At 44.0% G+C, this 18,456-nt stretch overlaps 2 protein-coding genes across 2 annotated transcripts in view; one reads left to right on the top strand and one right to left on the bottom strand.

Annotated features, from left to right (window-relative positions):
- Positions 1 to 574: 574 nt before the first annotated feature.
- On the top strand, positions 575 to 5,783 carry SF3B6 (splicing factor 3b subunit 6). The gene is made up of 4 exons (XM_050893290.1): positions 575 to 668; positions 1,027 to 1,145; positions 3,587 to 3,725; positions 4,230 to 5,783. Exons 1-4 carry the CDS (start codon positions 639 to 641, stop codon positions 4,317 to 4,319), a joined length of 378 nt encoding a protein of 125 aa, XP_050749247.1. The 5' UTR covers positions 575 to 638; the 3' UTR covers positions 4,320 to 5,783.
- Positions 5,784 to 9,824: 4,041 nt separating this feature from the next.
- The window catches only part of FKBP1B (FKBP prolyl isomerase 1B), a 48,779-nt gene continuing 40,147 nt past the window's right edge, over positions 9,825 to 18,456 (bottom strand). The window contains exons 3-4 of the mRNA XM_050893291.1: positions 13,139 to 13,251; positions 9,825 to 10,513 (exon numbers count right to left, since the gene is read on the bottom strand). Coding sequence (XP_050749248.1) covers positions 10,385 to 10,513; positions 13,139 to 13,251 — 242 coding nt within the window. The 3' untranslated portion in view covers positions 9,825 to 10,384. The remainder of the gene's footprint in view (positions 10,514 to 13,138; positions 13,252 to 18,456) is intronic.

Below are 18,456 nucleotides of genomic sequence, written 5' to 3'. Positions count from 1 at the left end.
TTGCAGCTCTAGCATCGTGTCTTGAACATGTAAACAAGATGTCGGCGAGTGCTCCTCGATGGAGGAGAAAAGCGCCAGGCACCGACTGCCAATCTCGGCTCCGAGTACTGTCTGCTTTCCACAGCTTTCTCACCCTGCCTTCATCACCGGCCGCAGGCCAGGCCTCTTCACCTGACGGGAATCTTCACAAGCCGCCCGGCGGCGACGGCCGCCTTCCCCCCGCAGCGCGTGTTCCTGAGGCGCTGAGGCGGCGGCTGCGGGGCTGCCGGGCCCGCCAGACGCCGCGGGGCACCCTCCCCGCCGGGGCCACCGGGAGGGGCAGCCCCGGGGCCGGGGGGGAGCCGGCAGTCTGCCCGCGGCCGGCAACACCGCCCGCGCCCCTCACCTGAGGCGGCCGGGCTATACCGAGGGGGCGGGGCCCGGGGGCGGGGCGACAGGCGGGGAGTCACGCAGGTCACGTGCCTCCCCCCGCCCGTTCGCGGAGGGGCAGCGAGACCGGCGGTCTGTCGTTTCCGGCGCGGTGCAGGCTGGGATAGCATCCGGGTCCCTCGCTGAGGCGAGCGGCGCGCTGCGGAGGAGGCCCGTTCCCCGCCGCTGTTTCTCTCCCAGGCGGCAGCCCCCTCCCTCCGACCGGCGCCATGGCGATGCAAGCGGCCAAGCGAGCCAACGTGAGTGCTCTGCTCTGCTCTGCTCTGCCCCCTCCCCGGCCCGCCTCAGCCCTACCGGGCAGCCTGGTGGGGTGTGAGGCGAGGAGGAGTCCCCCGGCCCGGGGCTGAGAACAGGCCTTCTCGCCCGGTCTGGCCTCCTTCCGCCTCCCCGCCCAAGGGAGTCCGTCTCCCTCCAGGCAGCTCTCTTGGTTGACAAAAGCACGTCAAGTTTGTAGCTGTGGAGGATTCAGAAAGGACCAGTGAAGTACACGGGCTCTCTCAGTGGTGTTAGCCCCAACATTTAGCACGTAGGCTGCTGCTTTTAAGGTTTGAAGTGAGCGCTCTAGGTCTAACACACCGTATGTTGTTTCTGTATCAGATCCGGCTGCCTCCAGAAGTCAATCGGATCCTGTATATTAGGAACCTGCCATATAAAATCACAGCCGAGGAAATGTATGATATTTTTGGGAAATATGGGCCTATTCGACAAATCAGAGTGTAAGTATTTTAGTTTTCTTTGAAAAGCTAAGGATTTTATGTGCTTTAGTATCAGTATTCTTATTGCAGTAGATAGCAACTGGATTTCACAGCGGAAAAAGTTAAGTGCACTTTAGCAGTATCCCTGTGTGCCAAAGATGGATGTGGTGATATTTCTCTTATGTGTGAACTCGTTAGAAATAATATTGCCAGTAGGTAGGGTGAAAAAGCTTAAATTTGATGTGAACTTAGGTAAGTTGGTAAAAAATATGAGAGACTTACCCTCTTAAGTAAATCTTAAATACAGCTAACCTTTTACCTTAACTAAAGGTAAAAGTAAGAAAGGCAAAAGTTGAATACAACCAGTTTTCATATTTAGTGAGTATTAGATAATTAACTAATGGGAAAATAGAGATGTTACTGTTGCTGCTGGACCTGTCGACTAGAAACAAATACGAGAAACAACTCCCTGTGCATCAGATACAGCTTGTCCCCGAGCCACATAGTCCATGGATAACGGCGATCTGACTGTAATTTTGTTTTAAAATGCATTGAGGTTATATATATCTACAGCAAATATGAGGTTCTTCTCTTTAGTTACTTCAAATATTGAAGACCCGAGCTCTGATGTTCCTTGTTATTCTGAGTGCTGTCTGAATGCTGTGGATTAAACCATAATTTCATCTGACTAGTGTTACATTCCGCTAAGTTTCTAGCGGAAAGAGTTGGCTGAAGCTGGAATTCAGGAAGAGCTTTTGAGAACCATAGTAAGGCTGGCTGGAGTATTGACACTCATGCAAAAGGAGGTTTTTTTTCCCCTTCTGAAAAATACTTAGGAAGGGGAGGGGGACGAAACAAAAATTGGCGTTTAATACTTAAAAGAAAACGTTGTAAGTCACATTTCAATAGATACACAAACAGAAAGGAAATGCAGTTTATATTTGATAAGGGTTTTTTTTGTACTGCTTTTATCAGGATGGTGGCAAAATAATCTACAGCATCTCTTGAGTTCTCGACTAGGTTGCTGATTGGATTAGAACAGAATGTATCCTTGTCATTTATATCACTCTCCATTTCCCCGTGGCTCTGAGGCTGCGATGGGTAATTAATCTACAATATGTTTAATTGTTTTGACTCTGCAGGATGTAAATACATAAACAGTTAAACAGACCGAACTTTACTACTCCAAATAAAAGTGCTCATTCCAGAGCCGTAGTGATTAAGAATGATTGTTCAGTGTATAGAATAAAGTGAGTTTTACATATAGAATTGCCTTCAGTAAACAAACAAGGACGGGGGGACATACTGCTGATGCTGTGTTGGAACATGTAGCTAGTGAGATCCTTCTCGTACAGGGAAGGGCAACAGAAGTGACTGGGGAAGTGGCTAAAGGGACAGCATAAACTTACTGTTTGGCTAAATAGGTGGAATTCTTCACTAATAAGCATAAAGGAGAACTAATACTTAACGTTTCTGAAAACGTGTAGGTTGGAACAGCGTGACAGTGGGACATAAAGAATTAAGACATATCAGGGGAGTTTTCCATCAGAGCAACGCGCCGGCGCATGCGTCGAACGGGGAACTGCAGGCAGGCTCCCCGCTGATCGTTCAGACCTACTGATTTGCATTGTTTTCCACAGAAATCCTAACATTGTCGGAGACAAGGCGTAACATGGAACTCCCTTTGTAATGACTTTTGTGCTTTGTGCAGTTTTTATCCCGTTCTCGTCTTCATTTTTGTACGCATCCTGGTGTGGATATGTGCGATGTCATTTGTCCTTGGGAGTTATCTTCTTAGAAGCAAGCACCTTACAGTTCTTCTGATTATTAAGTTCGCTCTAACTGTCTTTTAGCTGAGATTTTTTTGGATTTGTAAACTCTGCAGTCTCTCTGGGCTAGTTAGCGTTATGTGCCCAGACGTGTCTCCTGTCCTTTGCCCTCGGGCAAAGGAAATTGAATTGATGATCCGATAGGTGATGGCTGTGCGTCTGAAGCGGTCTTGCACCGGCAGGGCTGTTTTGACTCTTTTAAATTGACTTTGTGATGTGCCAAGAGCTGTATTCCATCCTAGGGAGACATCTGATCCAGACAGCCATTAACTGACAGCCCAGTCTTGTAATATTAAATAAAACAAGCTAATTGCTGTAATAAAGCTTAAAGTATTTCCAGAAATATGACAACCCATGACAGCAACAGCTTCTGATAGTTGTTGTGGAGAGGTGAATTTCCCTTAAGGAGCATAATGCAGCACACGCCTCTCTCCCGTTTTCCTGCCGTCTCTGACTCTGAACTGTAAGTGGAGATTGGTGCGGAAAGGAGGGATGTATTTTAATATCTAGAAAAAATAACAATTGCTTTTTAGTGCAGTTGCATTAGTTAATCTAATCTCAGTCACTGCTAAAGACTAATAGAACTATTTCCTGTTTATTTCGTTTAACATGAAAACTGATCTTGCTCTGCAGTGGAAACACTCCTGAAACCAGAGGAACAGCCTACGTGGTCTATGAAGACATCTTTGATGCCAAAAACGCTTGTGATCACCTGTCGGGATTCAACGTGTGCAACAGATACCTTGTCGTTTTGTACTATAATGCCAACCGCGTACGTACACTTGGGGTTTTTTTTTAAGTTACCTGTGAACATAGCTAGCATAAAAAAATTCAGTTTGAAAAGACAGTTGCTTGGATATTTTTAAGACATAAATCTAAACTGGTAGAGGGAATGGATTGGATAAATTGTCAGGATTTCATCTTTACTTGGTGATTCGTATGCAAAAAAAGTACCTTTGGACCAAGGGTGTGAAAAACATCTTTGTGGTGAGTGTGTACTTTGGAGAGGAGGAAGCAGGGGCCTTAACTGCACCGTTGCAACAGGATGTGAGATCTTGTTTACAGGTAAAACGTCTGTAGTTCTTGATGTTCTGCCCGTTACTGACGGTATCCAGGGTGCTGTGGTGTTCTCCGAGGTCAAGAATTCAGCAACGCTGTTTGTGTGTGATGTTGATGTAGTTTGTAGTGATGTTATTTGTTGTTACGGGGAAATAACATGTCGTAAGATGAGATTTATTTTTTTTTCTCCTCACATCTTTTATTTTCCTAATTACAGGCATTCCAAAAGATGGACACAAAGAAGAAAGAGGAACAGCTTAAGCTTCTCAAGGAAAAATACGGAATTAATACAGACCCACCAAAATAAACTCATCTTTTTGGACTGTTTTCAAGCCCTGCCGTTGAGTTCTTGAACTAAACATAGGAATTCTCAGTGAAGTATAACTTTTTTTTTTTTAAATTTGGTAAGCTGTAATTTGAATCTTTAGATCTTCACATTAGAATTAAATAAATGTAAGACATCGGGAGATGTGCTTTAAGATTAAATCCCCCTAAATGGACATAGCTTCTCTGTGTTGTAAGGGTGACCTGGTAAATGCCGCATAACCACAGTCCTGTTTCTAGCAGGACCTTTCAAGATGGGACCGAGCGGGTTGAGTGTTTCACGCCTCCCGAAGTTCTGCCCAGTCTCCAGGGCAGATTTTAAGCGTGGCAGCCAGTCAATCCGGAGAGCGCAAGGGGCTCTGTATGAGCTGCCTGCATGGAGGTACATCTCACTTGCCACTTTCTGAAAATGGAGTATTGCAACTAGTCTCCCTGCCACAGGGATTTTGGTGCTTTTTTGAAAAAAGAAATAAGCATGGTTTGATACTTCATCACACCTGTATATTGTACGCAAATTATTGCCCCTTTCTCCCTCCGGGAACGTTTGAAGGAGCCTAACTCCATTACATGATCATTAGGCTGCTGCTTACTAGAAACAAAGCAAGCCCGAATCCATGTTTATAACAAAGCTTCTTTTGCAAACCGTAGAAAATGAATGGCCTTTTAAAAGAATCCAACTGCTCAGGTGAATTCAGTCAAGATATCTTGTTCCCAGTGACTGAGACAAAACTGCTAAGCTGCAGTAAAACAATCTTGCTCTAATAGTGCGTTGCTGCAGGGCTGACCTAATGGTATACGAGATCTTTATGGTGTGTACCAGGTTTGCACTGGGGTTAGTAGGAGCGACAGGAATACACTTCATGCTTTTTCATGTTAAGTAGAGAACACCCGACCAAAAGGAGACAGTAGATGATGGTGGTAATTTTAGATACCTGTAGTGCGATTGCTTTCTACTCGGTGTGTTTGAACTGTAGTACATTTTATGGACATAAATTTTAGATGTAGTATCTGGTGGAGGAAAAACGTTTAAATTTTTTGGCACTTTTTTTTTCAGCGCTCATGTCCTGTGAATAAAAATGAGTGTGATACACTGGTTATGCACACTCTGTATTTTGGAGGTGGAAAAGAATAACATCTACCTCTGTTCTGAACCAGCTGGAAGTCGTGTGAACGTTGGTAGTATCCTGCCTCGGGAGGATTTATTTGCTTGGATGTGATGTTTAGCTCCCTGACCAGACAACTTCCAGCCAGTGCAGAACGTGGGCAGATGCAAACATACTTTGCCTGAGGATTTGTAATTTAAGTTAAATTTTTTTTCAGTGCATTATACTGTCATAAAGGAATGTTTCCATTTTCTTATCCTTAGATTTTCGTTGCAATCTGTCACTTAAAGAACCATGCTCTTCTTCTGTCCATTTAGTAAAAAAATAAACGTGTGTCTACATAGTTTTGCTTTTTTTCATCAAGGCTTGCTTTATGCTGTGCTACTTCTGCATGTAACCTTTCCTTTTAGAAAGCAAGTCATTCGTCACCTGAATGCTTGTGATACGGGTAAGAATTTGTAGAGATCCGTCCCCGTGCGTACGTGAATGTTCACGTGTGTTCAGCACCCGAGTGACGGGGCAGGATGCCCAGCTGTGCGTACCAACATCTGGCTCTCAAACGGAGGAGGTCCTTTGGAGCTGCCCTGTGCTGTGCGCGTCGTTCCTCAGCTGGGAGGAGCGCCGAGGGTGGCGGTGACGCTCCGAGCTGGCTGGTTCACCCCGGAGCAGCAAGGAGGAGGCAGCTGAAATGGCTCGGGTGTCATCTCAGCTTTGGGTGGGTGCTCGAAGTCCCATCCTGTGCCGACTGGGGAGCGTCCCCCCGGGACGCCTCTGCCTCCTGTTGCAGACGGGCAGTTGGGATGCGAGAGCTGCCTTTAGCGTGTGTAGTAAAAAGCCTTGTCCTTACTCCGTGGCTCTTCCGTACCTGCGTCCTTCCCTTAAAATTGAAGGGGCTTTTTGCAGCAAGAAGCCTTGCAGGCCCCGGTGAGCCGTCGCGCAGGTCGGGAACAGGCGATGGGCGACTTGGCGCCCGTTAGCAGCTGGGGCCACGTCTCTGAACTACCGAAACGTAAAGCTCTGCTGCGATGTCATTGCCAGCTTTTCCCACTTGCCCAGCCCTGTACCGCTTCTCCTGTCAGGTGCAGCTGTGATGCACATACATTAAATGCAAAGCAGCTGTCCTTGTTCTTAGGTGAGCAGTTACTCCTCCCGTGCCAGCTTGGTTTTCAGGTCTTGCCCATCAGATTAATGCAAACCTAAGAAGTTTCTCAGGCAAAAACCAGCTTGCCTTGAAAATGTTTAAATGAATGAAATCCTATTGGAGGGCTTGCTTCCATGTGAACACCTACAGCTATTTAAAGGTTACAAACCACCCCCCCATATATATAGGCCTTATCTATGTATGCCATGTATATACGCACACGCACATGCCAAACACTAGGATAACTGGGGCCATTTACACCAGTTGCTGGGCATTTAGAAGGCCCCCCGCTGTAACAGGAACTGGAGGTGCTTGTTATCATGCTGGATTTGTGCTTCTAATAAATACTAATAAATACTGATAATAAAATACCAAAGTGCTAATAACGGTGCCACATGCTGCCAGCCGTGTTTAAAATCATATGCAAATACCGCGTTGCTTCTGTCAATAGCAGAGAGCATGGTGCTTGCACTACAGTGTCTGTTTTGATGAGGATTTGATGCTGTTTGAAAAACATAGATAAAAAGCAATTCTTTAGGGTAATAAGATTAATAAAAATTCCTTCAATGAATCCTCAAGATCAGCAGCTTTTGATTTCTCTGAGAGCTCAGCTGCTGCCTTTCATTAAATATTCCATTTCATACTTTTTCTTCTAGTGCCTGTTCAGGGCTTTCAATGTCCCTGCACATGTAAAATGAAATAATAATTTGTACCTGCAAGACAGAGGGAATGGAAATCGAATGCCCGGAGGATTGTTTTGATGAGGTCTGCTCAAGATTTTGTTTGAAATGTAATATCAAAGGACAGGGAAATGAGTTCAGTTATATGAATGGCAGAGGGGGCAGCAAATACAGCAGATGTTACCAGCCTCGTACTCTGCATCTGTGCTGGTTTTTGTGTGTGCTCACTTCCCATTTAATTTTTCAGGAAGTAGGGCATGAAATTAAGCCTGGAAGGTCATTTTTTTCCATCGATGCTGTTTAGAAATTAGTAACAAGAGCGTATCTGATTACACAGGCAACGACAGTAAATTTTTTCCAATCCATTATATAGTGGTAATAATTATATGTACTGTGTTGATCGATGATACAATTAAATAAATTAACGCATTTGCAGTCAAATAAAGAGCTGAAGATTACATTTCCTTGAAGACTTAATTTCCCTAAGTATCACAAAGCACAATTAGTTTTCCTTTCAGATTTTTTTAAAATGAAATTGGCATGAAAAATGTAATAATCTCTGCTTCCAACAAAGGTCTCCGCAGGGAAAGGGTGATGAGGGAGAGAGCTTCATCAACCAGCTGTAATAAGGATTTTACAGACTCGGTAATGGCCGGGTGGTACTGCTGAGGGCAAAAGGAAAGTGCACAGCAGCTCTGCAGATGATAGAGATGATAAGACTGAATATGACCAGCTCTTTAGGCCCAGCAGGAACACGTTTTTTAGCGGTACGAAACCTAGCAGAAGTGGAAGGGCAGGGCGATGCCCCGCCTGTTGCTTTAGACGCAGCAGCAGCAGCTTCCCAACAGCAGCACCAAGAGATGACGGAGGGAACACGCGGCCGTGCCAGGTATGCCGAGTCAATCCTTCACGTTCGCTTTCGAGGCATTCAGGAAAGGTCCCAAACCAGATACTTTATGGTTTTTTCTTTTCTCTAATGAGCAACTACCTTAAACTGGGCCATGGCTGGGAGCAGCTTTAGACCAATGGGCTGAACCGACCTGTGTCTGACAGGCGCGACAGGGCTACGTTACGTTTAACCAAGACATCTATAGGAGCTCACATCTGCAACTGCTGCAACACAACCTGCGACCTGTAACCCAGTGCTGAAAACGAGACCAGCAACAGAGGCCGGGGCGGTGGCAAAGGAGACCGGGACCTTTAACAAGAATGCGGGAGAGCTAGCAGGCATCGCACTGGCAGGTCTAATTCCCTATTTATTAACAGGAAATTAGCCTGTCCTAAATAAAAGAACTATTAGTGAAATGTGGATGTTTAACCTTGCTGCTGCAGCGATCCTACATTTCCACCAAAAAAATGGTCCCGACAGGCCTTTTGTTTCTTTACGGAGAGGGGAGCAAGAAAAAAATTTACTCCACCGACCCTCAGTGAATAACAGTCTGTAAGAGATGGGTTTTATGGGCTTATTAATTAACGAACTCAAATGCAGCTTTGTGGGTAAAATGAACACCTAGAGAAAGAAGAGCACGAGCTGTGGTCACTGGCGAGATCGCCAGTCTTGCTCTTCTGTGCTCCTTTTCTCTCTCATCTCCAGGAGGTATCACCTGGACGCACCTACGGAGCTTTGCGGTCTGCCTGCTCGTGCTAGGGGTGTTCTCCTTACACGGACACACGAGAAAATAGCGCAACAACTGTTTGAAATACTTCCATCAAAAAATCCATCAGTTGAAAACTATGCAAATAGGCTACAGCCAAGTTAAATAAAAATAACATCGTGACCCAACGATGCTCTTTTTTTCTACAGCAAAGGGGAAAAGCAAGTCAAAATGTGAGAAATCAAATTTAGGCAAAGCGAAATAACAGCACAGAGGCAGCTTCGCTGATCAGGAGGTCCTGCTCCTAAAACCAGGTAAATGACAGTCTACACATCTTCCCGTCTCCAGAGGAGGAACCAGCATTTCATGAATTCATATAACCATCAAATGAAATAAATATTGCTCCATCCTGAGTGCCGGGAGACCAGCGCACAAAGTAAGTTTGCAGGCTGTGTAAACAGCATCAGAAGATGCAGTCTAAAAAAACCTGGTGTGTTCAGTGGCCACATCATCCCACAGTTCAGATTTGTTTTGTAAGGTGGATGCCCATAATTCTGCTCTTCTCTAGCCTTTCTCAGCTCCAGTAGGTAATTTTACGCTAGTTTTACTGTTGTAAAGGCATAGAATTGGACCAGCACTGCATGTCTCTGAGAAGCATCACTTTCCATCTCTTCAGCAGCCAAATTTTGGCCAGAGCTGAGGGGGCACCAGCAGGGCAGGGGAGATGGAGAGTCAGGAAACCTCTCTGTCCCAGCAGCCCTTACCTGCACGTTCCTGGTGCCTCTGGTCCCACAGAGATCTTCCACTGTGCCATCTATAACAGAAGCAGTGCATGGAATTATGTGTCTTTCATATAGGAAGAGAAATAATTAACAAAAAATGGGTTGACGATTGTTTGAAGAACTTCTTATACACCAAAAAGAATTCCAGTGGCCAGAGGAGAAAAACAGGAAATAGAAACTGTAAAGTATCAAGATTTTATTGTTTTTTATATATATATACTTTTAATTCTTAAATGAGACAGTATTTTTTAAAACAGCAGCAAGCAGAACGTACAAGTTGAGAAAAGTGGCAGCGCAGGTAACTCTGTTTGGCTAATGCCCGTTCATGTACAAGGCGTACATTGGATTTTTTTTCTGAGCACCTTTTGTGTTTTTTTTTTCTTGGTTTAAGTGTACAGTAAGGCAGTGGTTTTTCAATAAGGAATATATATATATTTATATTTATATATATTTTCAATCATCACTGTGAATTCTTCTTACATGCAAATTAAATAAAATGTACAACTTGAAAATGTTACAACGGTAGACGTTTTTCCCAAAGCAAAGCTGCTAATAAAAGGCAAATACGGACACCACAAAGTTAAAAAAGAGAAGGAAGGCGTAAGAAACCGAACGGCAGGCGCTATTGACAGGACAGCTTGGGCAGGGAAGATTGGGATTCCAGTGAAGATTTCTCCTGCTGCTGGCAAGGCGAGAAAGAGTGGATGGTTATTAACAGGTGTCTTCAGCCGACTCCCTCGAGAAGATTCACTCTAACCTGAGAAGCTCCACATCAAAGAGGAGAGTAGCATTGGGAGGGATGACCCCAGGGTGGCCTGTGGCTCCATAGGCCATCTCAGGTGTGCAGGTCAACTTTGCTCTTTGTCCTAAGCTCATCTGGGTTTTGGATGTTGGAGAAAGGGAAAGAGAAGACAAAAAAACAGGATTAGGAGGAAAACAAAGAACAAATCACTACGTGGCAGATTTAGAGAATCGAGGAGAGTTGGGACCGTTGGACTCATCTTTCAGCTTCAAGCTGAAGCTGCCACCAGCAGCTCAGACGTAGGTCTCCTGACTCCTCTGGCTTCTCACAGCAGTCATTTAAATTGCCAGAGCCAGTCTGGGAGTCACACAAAGGCTTTTTACCACGTACTTTAGTCCATCCTGCCTACGCTGGAACCAGCTGTAGGTGCGAGTTCCTTCTGCAGTGCGCAGGGTACCTGTAACACCGTCAGCGGGCGTTAGGAAAAGGCTCTCAGTAACAGATAGGACTGGAGCTTTGTATTCGTAAGAGATCAGTGCCGAAACGCAGTTAAGTTCAGCTTCTGAAAAGCATTCGGCAACATTTTTCCTTCTTCAGCCACCATCAGGGATGACTTCAAAACCATTGCTCAAATGTGAACGCTGTAGGCACCCAACTTTCTGCTGCTGGGCAGGTGCAAAGCAAACACTGACGCAATCCTACTTAAAAGGGACACTTATTTCCCTAAACTCAGCCCGAGGGCAGACGTCTCACCTCAGGTGCTGCTTATTCCGTCAGAGAGCCCTTGCCCCTGGGATGGACAGAGATGCTGATTTCTCTCACTCCAGACTAGCTCTGGAGGTAACAGTGCTCATTGAGATTTGGGGTATCAAGATTCAAATCCCTGCTCTTCCAACAGAGTATTTTGAGGTGGAGCGCTCTCAAACTGCTATTCATGCACCGTGCACTGGTGACTGAATATTCATTGGCCAAGAAACAATCCCTAATTTGAAGCAGTGATTTTAACTCAGACCTCTCTGCCATGATCGGGCACATCACTGGACTACAGATTACATGATATCTCCTGTTGAATTTTTTCCAGGTCCTATAAAATATGCCAAAGCTAGAGCTTTGATCACTTTAGGTAGAAGAAAAACGTGAATATGAACTTTCCCGCATTCAGGGAGTATTCATACCCTGGGGCTGAGGGTACACGAGCAGATGACCTGCCCCGGTCCCTGCAGGGTTTGCGTGGGGCAGGCTGCCTGCTGCTCTGACGGGTCCCTGCAAGCCAGGCAGCTGGTTAAAGTCATGCACAGGTTTTTAGGCATGGGGCAACCTGAACTGTCAGAAGTGGAGCAGAGAAATGCAGACGCTGCTGACATCTGACAGTCATTAAACCAAGGTTTGAAAAATCTGCGTGCTAGACATAGCGAACTGCCTTTTTCCAAAAGTGCTTTGTGTCAGTCACACTCCCCAAATCCCTCAAAACCCTGGGGTGGAAGGAACAGCCACAAGCTCGACTTCAGCCAGCGATCCAGCAGGAGGAGCAGGAGGGCAGCGTGTTGCCACACTGGTTACTGGAAGGGCTGTCGGCTGCTCACTGATTCAGGGACAGGAGTTGGGGAGCGAGAGCGGCCAAGGAAGGGATAAACTGATTCACCCAGCGCTTGTAGCCACTGCTTTATCTGCACTGGCTTCTGGTTTTTACAGCACGCTGGGGTCCTGAGCTCCTCTTAGGCCTTATTGCAAAGCAAATAAAAGAGTCAAATCCTTGAGAGGAAAGTGGGTATTTTTCAGAGAGTCTAGGATTCCTCAAATGGACTTCTCCTCTGGCTGGAGAGAAAGGAATGCTTGCATTGCTTTCTCCATAGGGCTGGAAACCATTTTCTCTTCCATCCCTCTCTGGAAAAGCATGGTTGCATCATTCCTCAGTGGACTGTTTCTCATTTTGCATTCTTCCCTTCTCTCTATTTAGCATAAGAAGTTGTTCCTGTTCTAGCTGTTCCTATAATAATATTGGAGCAGTTTCCTCCTATGCTGAACTCTAGGACCCTGGAACGGGGAGTCACGAGGAATCTGCACCCTGATCTCCTTCACTCTTGCACTCGAGCAGCCTGATGGCACTCCTCACGTAGTGGGCCCTCACAATACTGCAGACAAAAAGCAAGAGTTGGCAATGAATTGCCTTGTGTGGCTCTGCTAGGGTTTTACTGTGTTGGCACTCAAACCATAATTAATGGAGGGCAGTTTCCTTTTTCTCAGTGTAGGGTTGGTCAGTGAATGTTAAGTTTTGTAGCTGGGAGCCTGAAGTCATAAAAATTTAACAGTGCAGTTTGCTACCTTATTCAGCAAGGGTCAAAATCTGTAGCTCGGTCATGGATGTCATCAAAAACGGCAGCTTGGACTTTTATGGAGTAGCTGAATAGAGGCCGCTCCATAAAACGCTGCCACCTGGAACATTTTAGAAGCCATTTGTGGAGCTGCCCATGGGAAAGGGACAGTGCTTATGTGGCACATCATTGGCACCTGGGGAGGGGACTTCACCTCTCCCCTCCCAAACGCATACCACGTGGAAAGCCTCATGAGTAGGGGATGTCCCTGGCTGGATGGAGGAGGACTACAGCAAATACTGTGCTCGAATGGACCATACTTTCAGAAAACCACTCCGTATCCTACACTGTCATTTCCACTTGGTCTTGTCACCATTGCACCGGACATTGCTGTGTTCACACACCCTTCAGCCGGCTTGAAGTTCAGCCAGAATCATTTCTTTGTACCTGTGTAACACCTTCTTCAAATCCTTTAATGACTTCTTGCCTGCCAATCTTGAACCTGAAAGGCTTGTTTCTGTCTCTGGAGGAATCAAACTTCTTTCCATTCTGTAGCATTCCTGCCAAAACAAGACACACAGTTTCAACCTGAGCTACATCTAAATTTAACTGCTGGGGGGAGGGAAGGAGTGAAAAATTAATGTCTTGGTCACATCAGCTGCTCATTTCCATTTTCACTTTGAAGCCTCATCCAAAACAGATAAGGCAGGACAGTCAAACGCAGTGGTACCATATTGTTACCTTTGCCTTCTAGTAATTTAGGCTCTAAAATGGAAATATATTCTTCTTATTATTCTTAATTGTGCTGGTTTTGGCTGGGATGGAGTTAATTTTCTTCACAGTAGCTAGTATGGGGCTATGCTTTGGATTTGTACTGAAAACAGGGTTGATTGATAATACAGAGATTACTGTATTTCTGTTGATAATACAGAGCTTACTGTTTTCGTTACTGCTGAGCAGTGCTTACACAGAGCCAAGGCCTTTTCTGCTCCTCACCCACCCCACCAGCGAGCAGGCTGGGGGTGCACAAGAAGCTGGGAGGGGACACAGCCGGGACAGCTGACCCCAACTGACCAAGGGGATATTCCATACCAGATGACATCATGCTCAGCATATAAAGCTGGGGGAAGAAGAAGGAAGGGGGGGTTATTCGGAGTGATGGCGTTTGTCTTCCCAAGTCACTGTTAGGCGTGATGGAGCCCTGCTTTCCTGGAGATGGCTGAACACCTGCCTGCTGATGGGAAGTGGTGAATGAATTCTTTATTTTGCTTTGCTTGCGTGCATGGCTTTTGCTTTGCCTATTAAACTGTCTTTATCTCAACCCATGAGTTTTCTCATTTTTACTTTTCTGATCCTCTCCCCATCCCACCTGGGGGAGTGAGTGAGCGGCTGTGTGGTGCTTAGTTGCCGGCTGGGGTTAAACCATGACATTAATGCAATAGGTTATAATTCATATCATACCAAACGTTGCACAGATATACAGAAGAGCTGTTGCTCGCACAGTGGAGCTTCTCAGCTAAGTAGATAAAAGCAGGCAAGGAACAAGTGGGAAGCAGCAGAAGAGAGAATCCCAACACAGGCGCCTGATCCAGGCCTGCTCCTAAACACAAAAAAGCTCCCTAAAACAAGCCTACAGACAAAGAGACCAAATTTAACATAAAATTGACAAAGTTTACTTCTCGTTAAATACTTACCATTTATTTTACGGTATTCTTTTAACTGCGTAACTAACTAAAGGGAATAGTCCTTGCGGAGTACATGTCAGGTAACCGGGGGGCTGTTGCTATGTGTGGCCCAAAGCTGACCACAGTCAACAGGAGCTTTCCACCCACTTCAGGAGTGGGGATGTAGATTCAGGTTTGGGAACTCTTGAGCCAAATTTGCTGCCAGTTAAACATCTGCAAGTACAGAGCAGCTCCTTTGACTTGTTCCTGCAAATTTATACCAGAATACCTAGAAGGAATATTTGGTACCTTGGACTGTTTACCTTCCCTACTTGATTTACTCAGGAGTACTACAATAACGTGCATTACATAGATGTGGCCGTTCCACACCGTGCATGTGAAACTTCTACACAGCATTACAACTGCATGTGTCTCCTCCTCATTCATACAGAAAGAACGGAAAAGACACTGCATTCAAAAATATGAAAATAGCAAGGTCATTTATATGAATACTCTACTACCTTCATTCTTTATCTTTTCATTCAGCCACAAGAGACAGTCACCGGAACGCCTTACACATTCCTTCCGATGGGCACAACACTGTTTCAACCCATATATTATGAACACATGCCCAGATTCTACAGCAAATGGATAAACCTTCACAGAACGCTACATGATTAGGTATTCTCATTCTCTTTTCAAACAGTGGATAATTATGGTAGCTTTCAACTTAAAAGTACCTGGTAATTGCTCTTTCAAAATGCTATACTCTGGATATTGCAAGGTTGGGCTGATATTTGTATATTAGAATAAATCCTTTCTTTGTAATGCTGTAGTGCCAGTGTTCTGGGCATATACCATGACTCTCCTGTGCAAGGTGCTGTACAAAGAAAAGTTCATTAATAAGCAAATATCTGAGAAAGTGTCTGGTTGAAAACAACATTATCAAGCACAGCTTTGACAGAAAATGCTGAGAAATACTGCCTTTATGATCCAATATGAAAAATACAGTCTTACTAGTTTCTTTTCATTAAAGTAGTTATATTAATAGACGAGCTTGATGCACAAGTTTTATTTTTTCAGTGAAAACCATCAGTTATTGTCCAAACAACAACAAAAAAGGCATATTTTGCTTGCTTAAAAAGTCTGCATTATGAATCAAAGGTAAATATAAAGTGATGTGCCAGAATGCAAAACAAAGACTAAAAGGGTAGGATTCATCTTACCAACCTTTATGCTTCTAAGATGTAGCCAGCTACTTTTGAGCTAATTACTCTGCTTCCCTCTATAATCAAGTCAGAGAGAAATGCACTTTCAGGGGGCAATTCATCTAACCACATCTAGAGATCTACATTAGGACATAATGAATTGCATCCTAGCAGTGCCTATTTCTTCGCAATGAATATAAGGGAAGTCCAAACAACTAGCTCAGACATAGCTGTCTCCAAATTCATTAGTAGTTAAATCAGTGGTGATGGCATTCTGGACTTGCAGTAATGAGTACACAGTATTTGATCGTTCCAGTGGGGTTCTGTGTCTAGATATTTTACATCAGTATTAAAACCAAATGCCGTATTAAAGCAAATTAGCTGTTGACCAAGTCCAACATTTGTCAAAGTTGGTACTTCAGAGACATGTGTGCGTGTGTATAAGGCCTTAGGAGGAAAATTATGGAATAACCTGTCCATAAGGTATGTTTCATAACCTCCACCATTAGCGCTTGTCATATTCCTTAAGTTCTTCACTGTATAATAGTGAAGTATTTTATGTATGCTCCGATGCAGGTACATACACATATTATGCAATATATCAGCTCAGTGATATCCCTAAACCCCCTCCACACAGGCTGGGAAGTCGTACCAGCTGCCTGCACACGGCTTTCTAGTTACAGACAAACGTGGGTTCATTCGTAATGTAGAAAACTAGCCTGCATATGGAGGAGGGCAGGCAGGGAGAAGCAGCTCAGGGGGAACTCTCAGGCATATCATATAATCCTTTCTGAAGTATTTGATCTTAAATTTAAATGGCAGTCCTTCCTCACAGCAATTTTATTTTTAAACACATCATAAAACATTATGATTCTATGAAATGGAAGGAGACTATTACAGAATCCCAATATTTAATAGTTTTAATATTAAAACTTGGTACTGTCATTACAGTCTGCATGTTCAAAGCAGTATGCAAACATTAATTATTCTTCACAGCAGCCCAAGGAGGTAGAAGAAGGTATTTATTATAAAATAGCTTCAGTCTGGAAGTTCAGATTCAAAGTTCCACGACACTTTAGTATGCTTTCACTTCATTTTGTAACTAAATGCTACTACAATACTTAGCTTTAAGGTCTGATAGTTTATTAAATACCACACATCAATCTGGCGGCAGAACCAGAATTAACTATTCAGAGATCCTGACAACAGCCACTGGACAATGTTTCCCATTTAAAATAATGTTTGTATCTGCCCATGAGCTTGCTAGTCTAATATAGATCATATAAAAACTGACTCCCATTTCACCATTGAAAGCCTATAGAAGATGTGTTAGGCCTTGTAGAAGAAAACAGGCTGCTTCTCCTGTGTTTACAGCAACATCCTATTTTCAGCAACGGCTGAAAATTCATCAGATGGTGAATTCAGAAATGTAACCTCCTCTGTCATCACCCCCCTTATTGCTTTTGGAGGACAAACTGGGATTCAGAGAGTCAGATGTGTCCATATTCACCGAAGCTCTGGCAGGAGGGTCAATTTTTATATGACTGCCCTTTAAATGCACATCTAGTTTAGAAATGAGTCAGAGTCCCCATGTGCCCTGGAGAAGTTCCGATCTGGATTTAGATCTGAACTTTAGATCTTTTTAATCTCTCTATTTCTGAAAGTTAGAGTCGACTATTCAGGCTCCTGGGAGCTAAAACAGCATAATGTTTTATTTTCTCTCTTGCTAATGCATCAATTGATTTTCTTTTTGTGAAAAAATTGATTTGGTTAATATTCCTCAACAAGGACGGATGCCCATCTTCGGCCTGCTAGCACCTTTATTTATCTAGCTAACAACAAGGAGGAAAAAACCCACAATCTGGAACTGAACGACGACATTGTTTTGCAAGTCAGAACAATCAATAAGGGTTTTGACTGAGCAAGGACATCTAGATGCCCATATGCTTACTTGTTATAATAACCTTACATTTGATTCTGAAAGGTAACAATCATTGTATCGAAATAATTAATTGTACAAACTCAGTTATCAGAATATTGTGTGGATTTGAAAATGTTCTGATCTACAAGGTGCCCTAATTAATAAATAGGTTTTAAAAATTAGGTAGCTGTAGAAAAGGAGATGTTTCAGATCATGGGTTCTGCTGAATCAAGAGTAGACAAATCATTTTGTTAAGGAACATGACTAGGGATTCATCTAGACCGCCAAAAATACAATGCCATTTGGGCTAAAACAGCAGTGAAAACAAAACTTCAGTCTAGGTTTAACACAAGCTATTATTTCTTATTAAAACATAGGTGTGTCTGCACTACTCTTTTAACATGAATTAACTAACTGAGGTCAGTCAACCTCAGCTAAGATCACATCATTTAAGTCTGTTTCCTAAGGGGAGAGAGCTAATGACACTGTCTGTACTTGCCTAATAACTTTTGAATCTTTTAGCCAATTTCAACCAAGTTTGACAGAGGAGCAGGGTTCACACTGACATAAAGATCCTATGCATGTAATGAAAAGAAATCTGTATAGGAAGAAGATCCTGCACATGCTTCTACCAAGAGAAAGGTTCAATCTTTATTTGTTATCAGAGAACCTGTATTATTGAGGAGAGGTCAGGAACGGAAAGACATGAATGCTGCAGCTGGACCACAGTCTAAGTTTCTTTTTACCAGAGGGTTCCTTCATCTGAGAATGATTCAGCTGGGAATTCAACCAACCGCATAACACAAATCCACAGAGCCAGCCCAGCTAGTCACACACCTAACTTACACCTATGGTCCCAACAAAACCATGCCCCAAACCACACCCAAACCATTATCTATACAAAAGACGAATGGAAAGAGAGAACACCGAAGGCCCTCCATAGATAGCCTGTCAAGCTTACGTGCCTGAATC

The sequence above is a fragment of the Gymnogyps californianus genome, chromosome 3, assembly GCF_018139145.2.
Source record: "Gymnogyps californianus isolate 813 chromosome 3, ASM1813914v2, whole genome shotgun sequence".
Taxonomy (NCBI): domain Eukaryota; kingdom Metazoa; phylum Chordata; class Aves; order Accipitriformes; family Cathartidae; genus Gymnogyps; species Gymnogyps californianus.
This window is presented reverse-complemented; position numbering and strand designations above follow the sequence as displayed.

Coding starts and splice junctions, on each gene's coding strand:
- SF3B6 (XM_050893290.1), top strand. CDS start 639: ATGGCGATGCAAGCGGCCAAGCGAGCCAAC. Junction 669..1,026: donor AAGCGGCCAAGCGAGCCAAC/GTGAGTGCTCTG, acceptor TTTCTGTATCAG/ATCCGGCTGCCTCCAGAAGT. Junction 1,146..3,586: donor CCTATTCGACAAATCAGAGT/GTAAGTATTTTA, acceptor CTTGCTCTGCAG/TGGAAACACTCCTGAAACCA.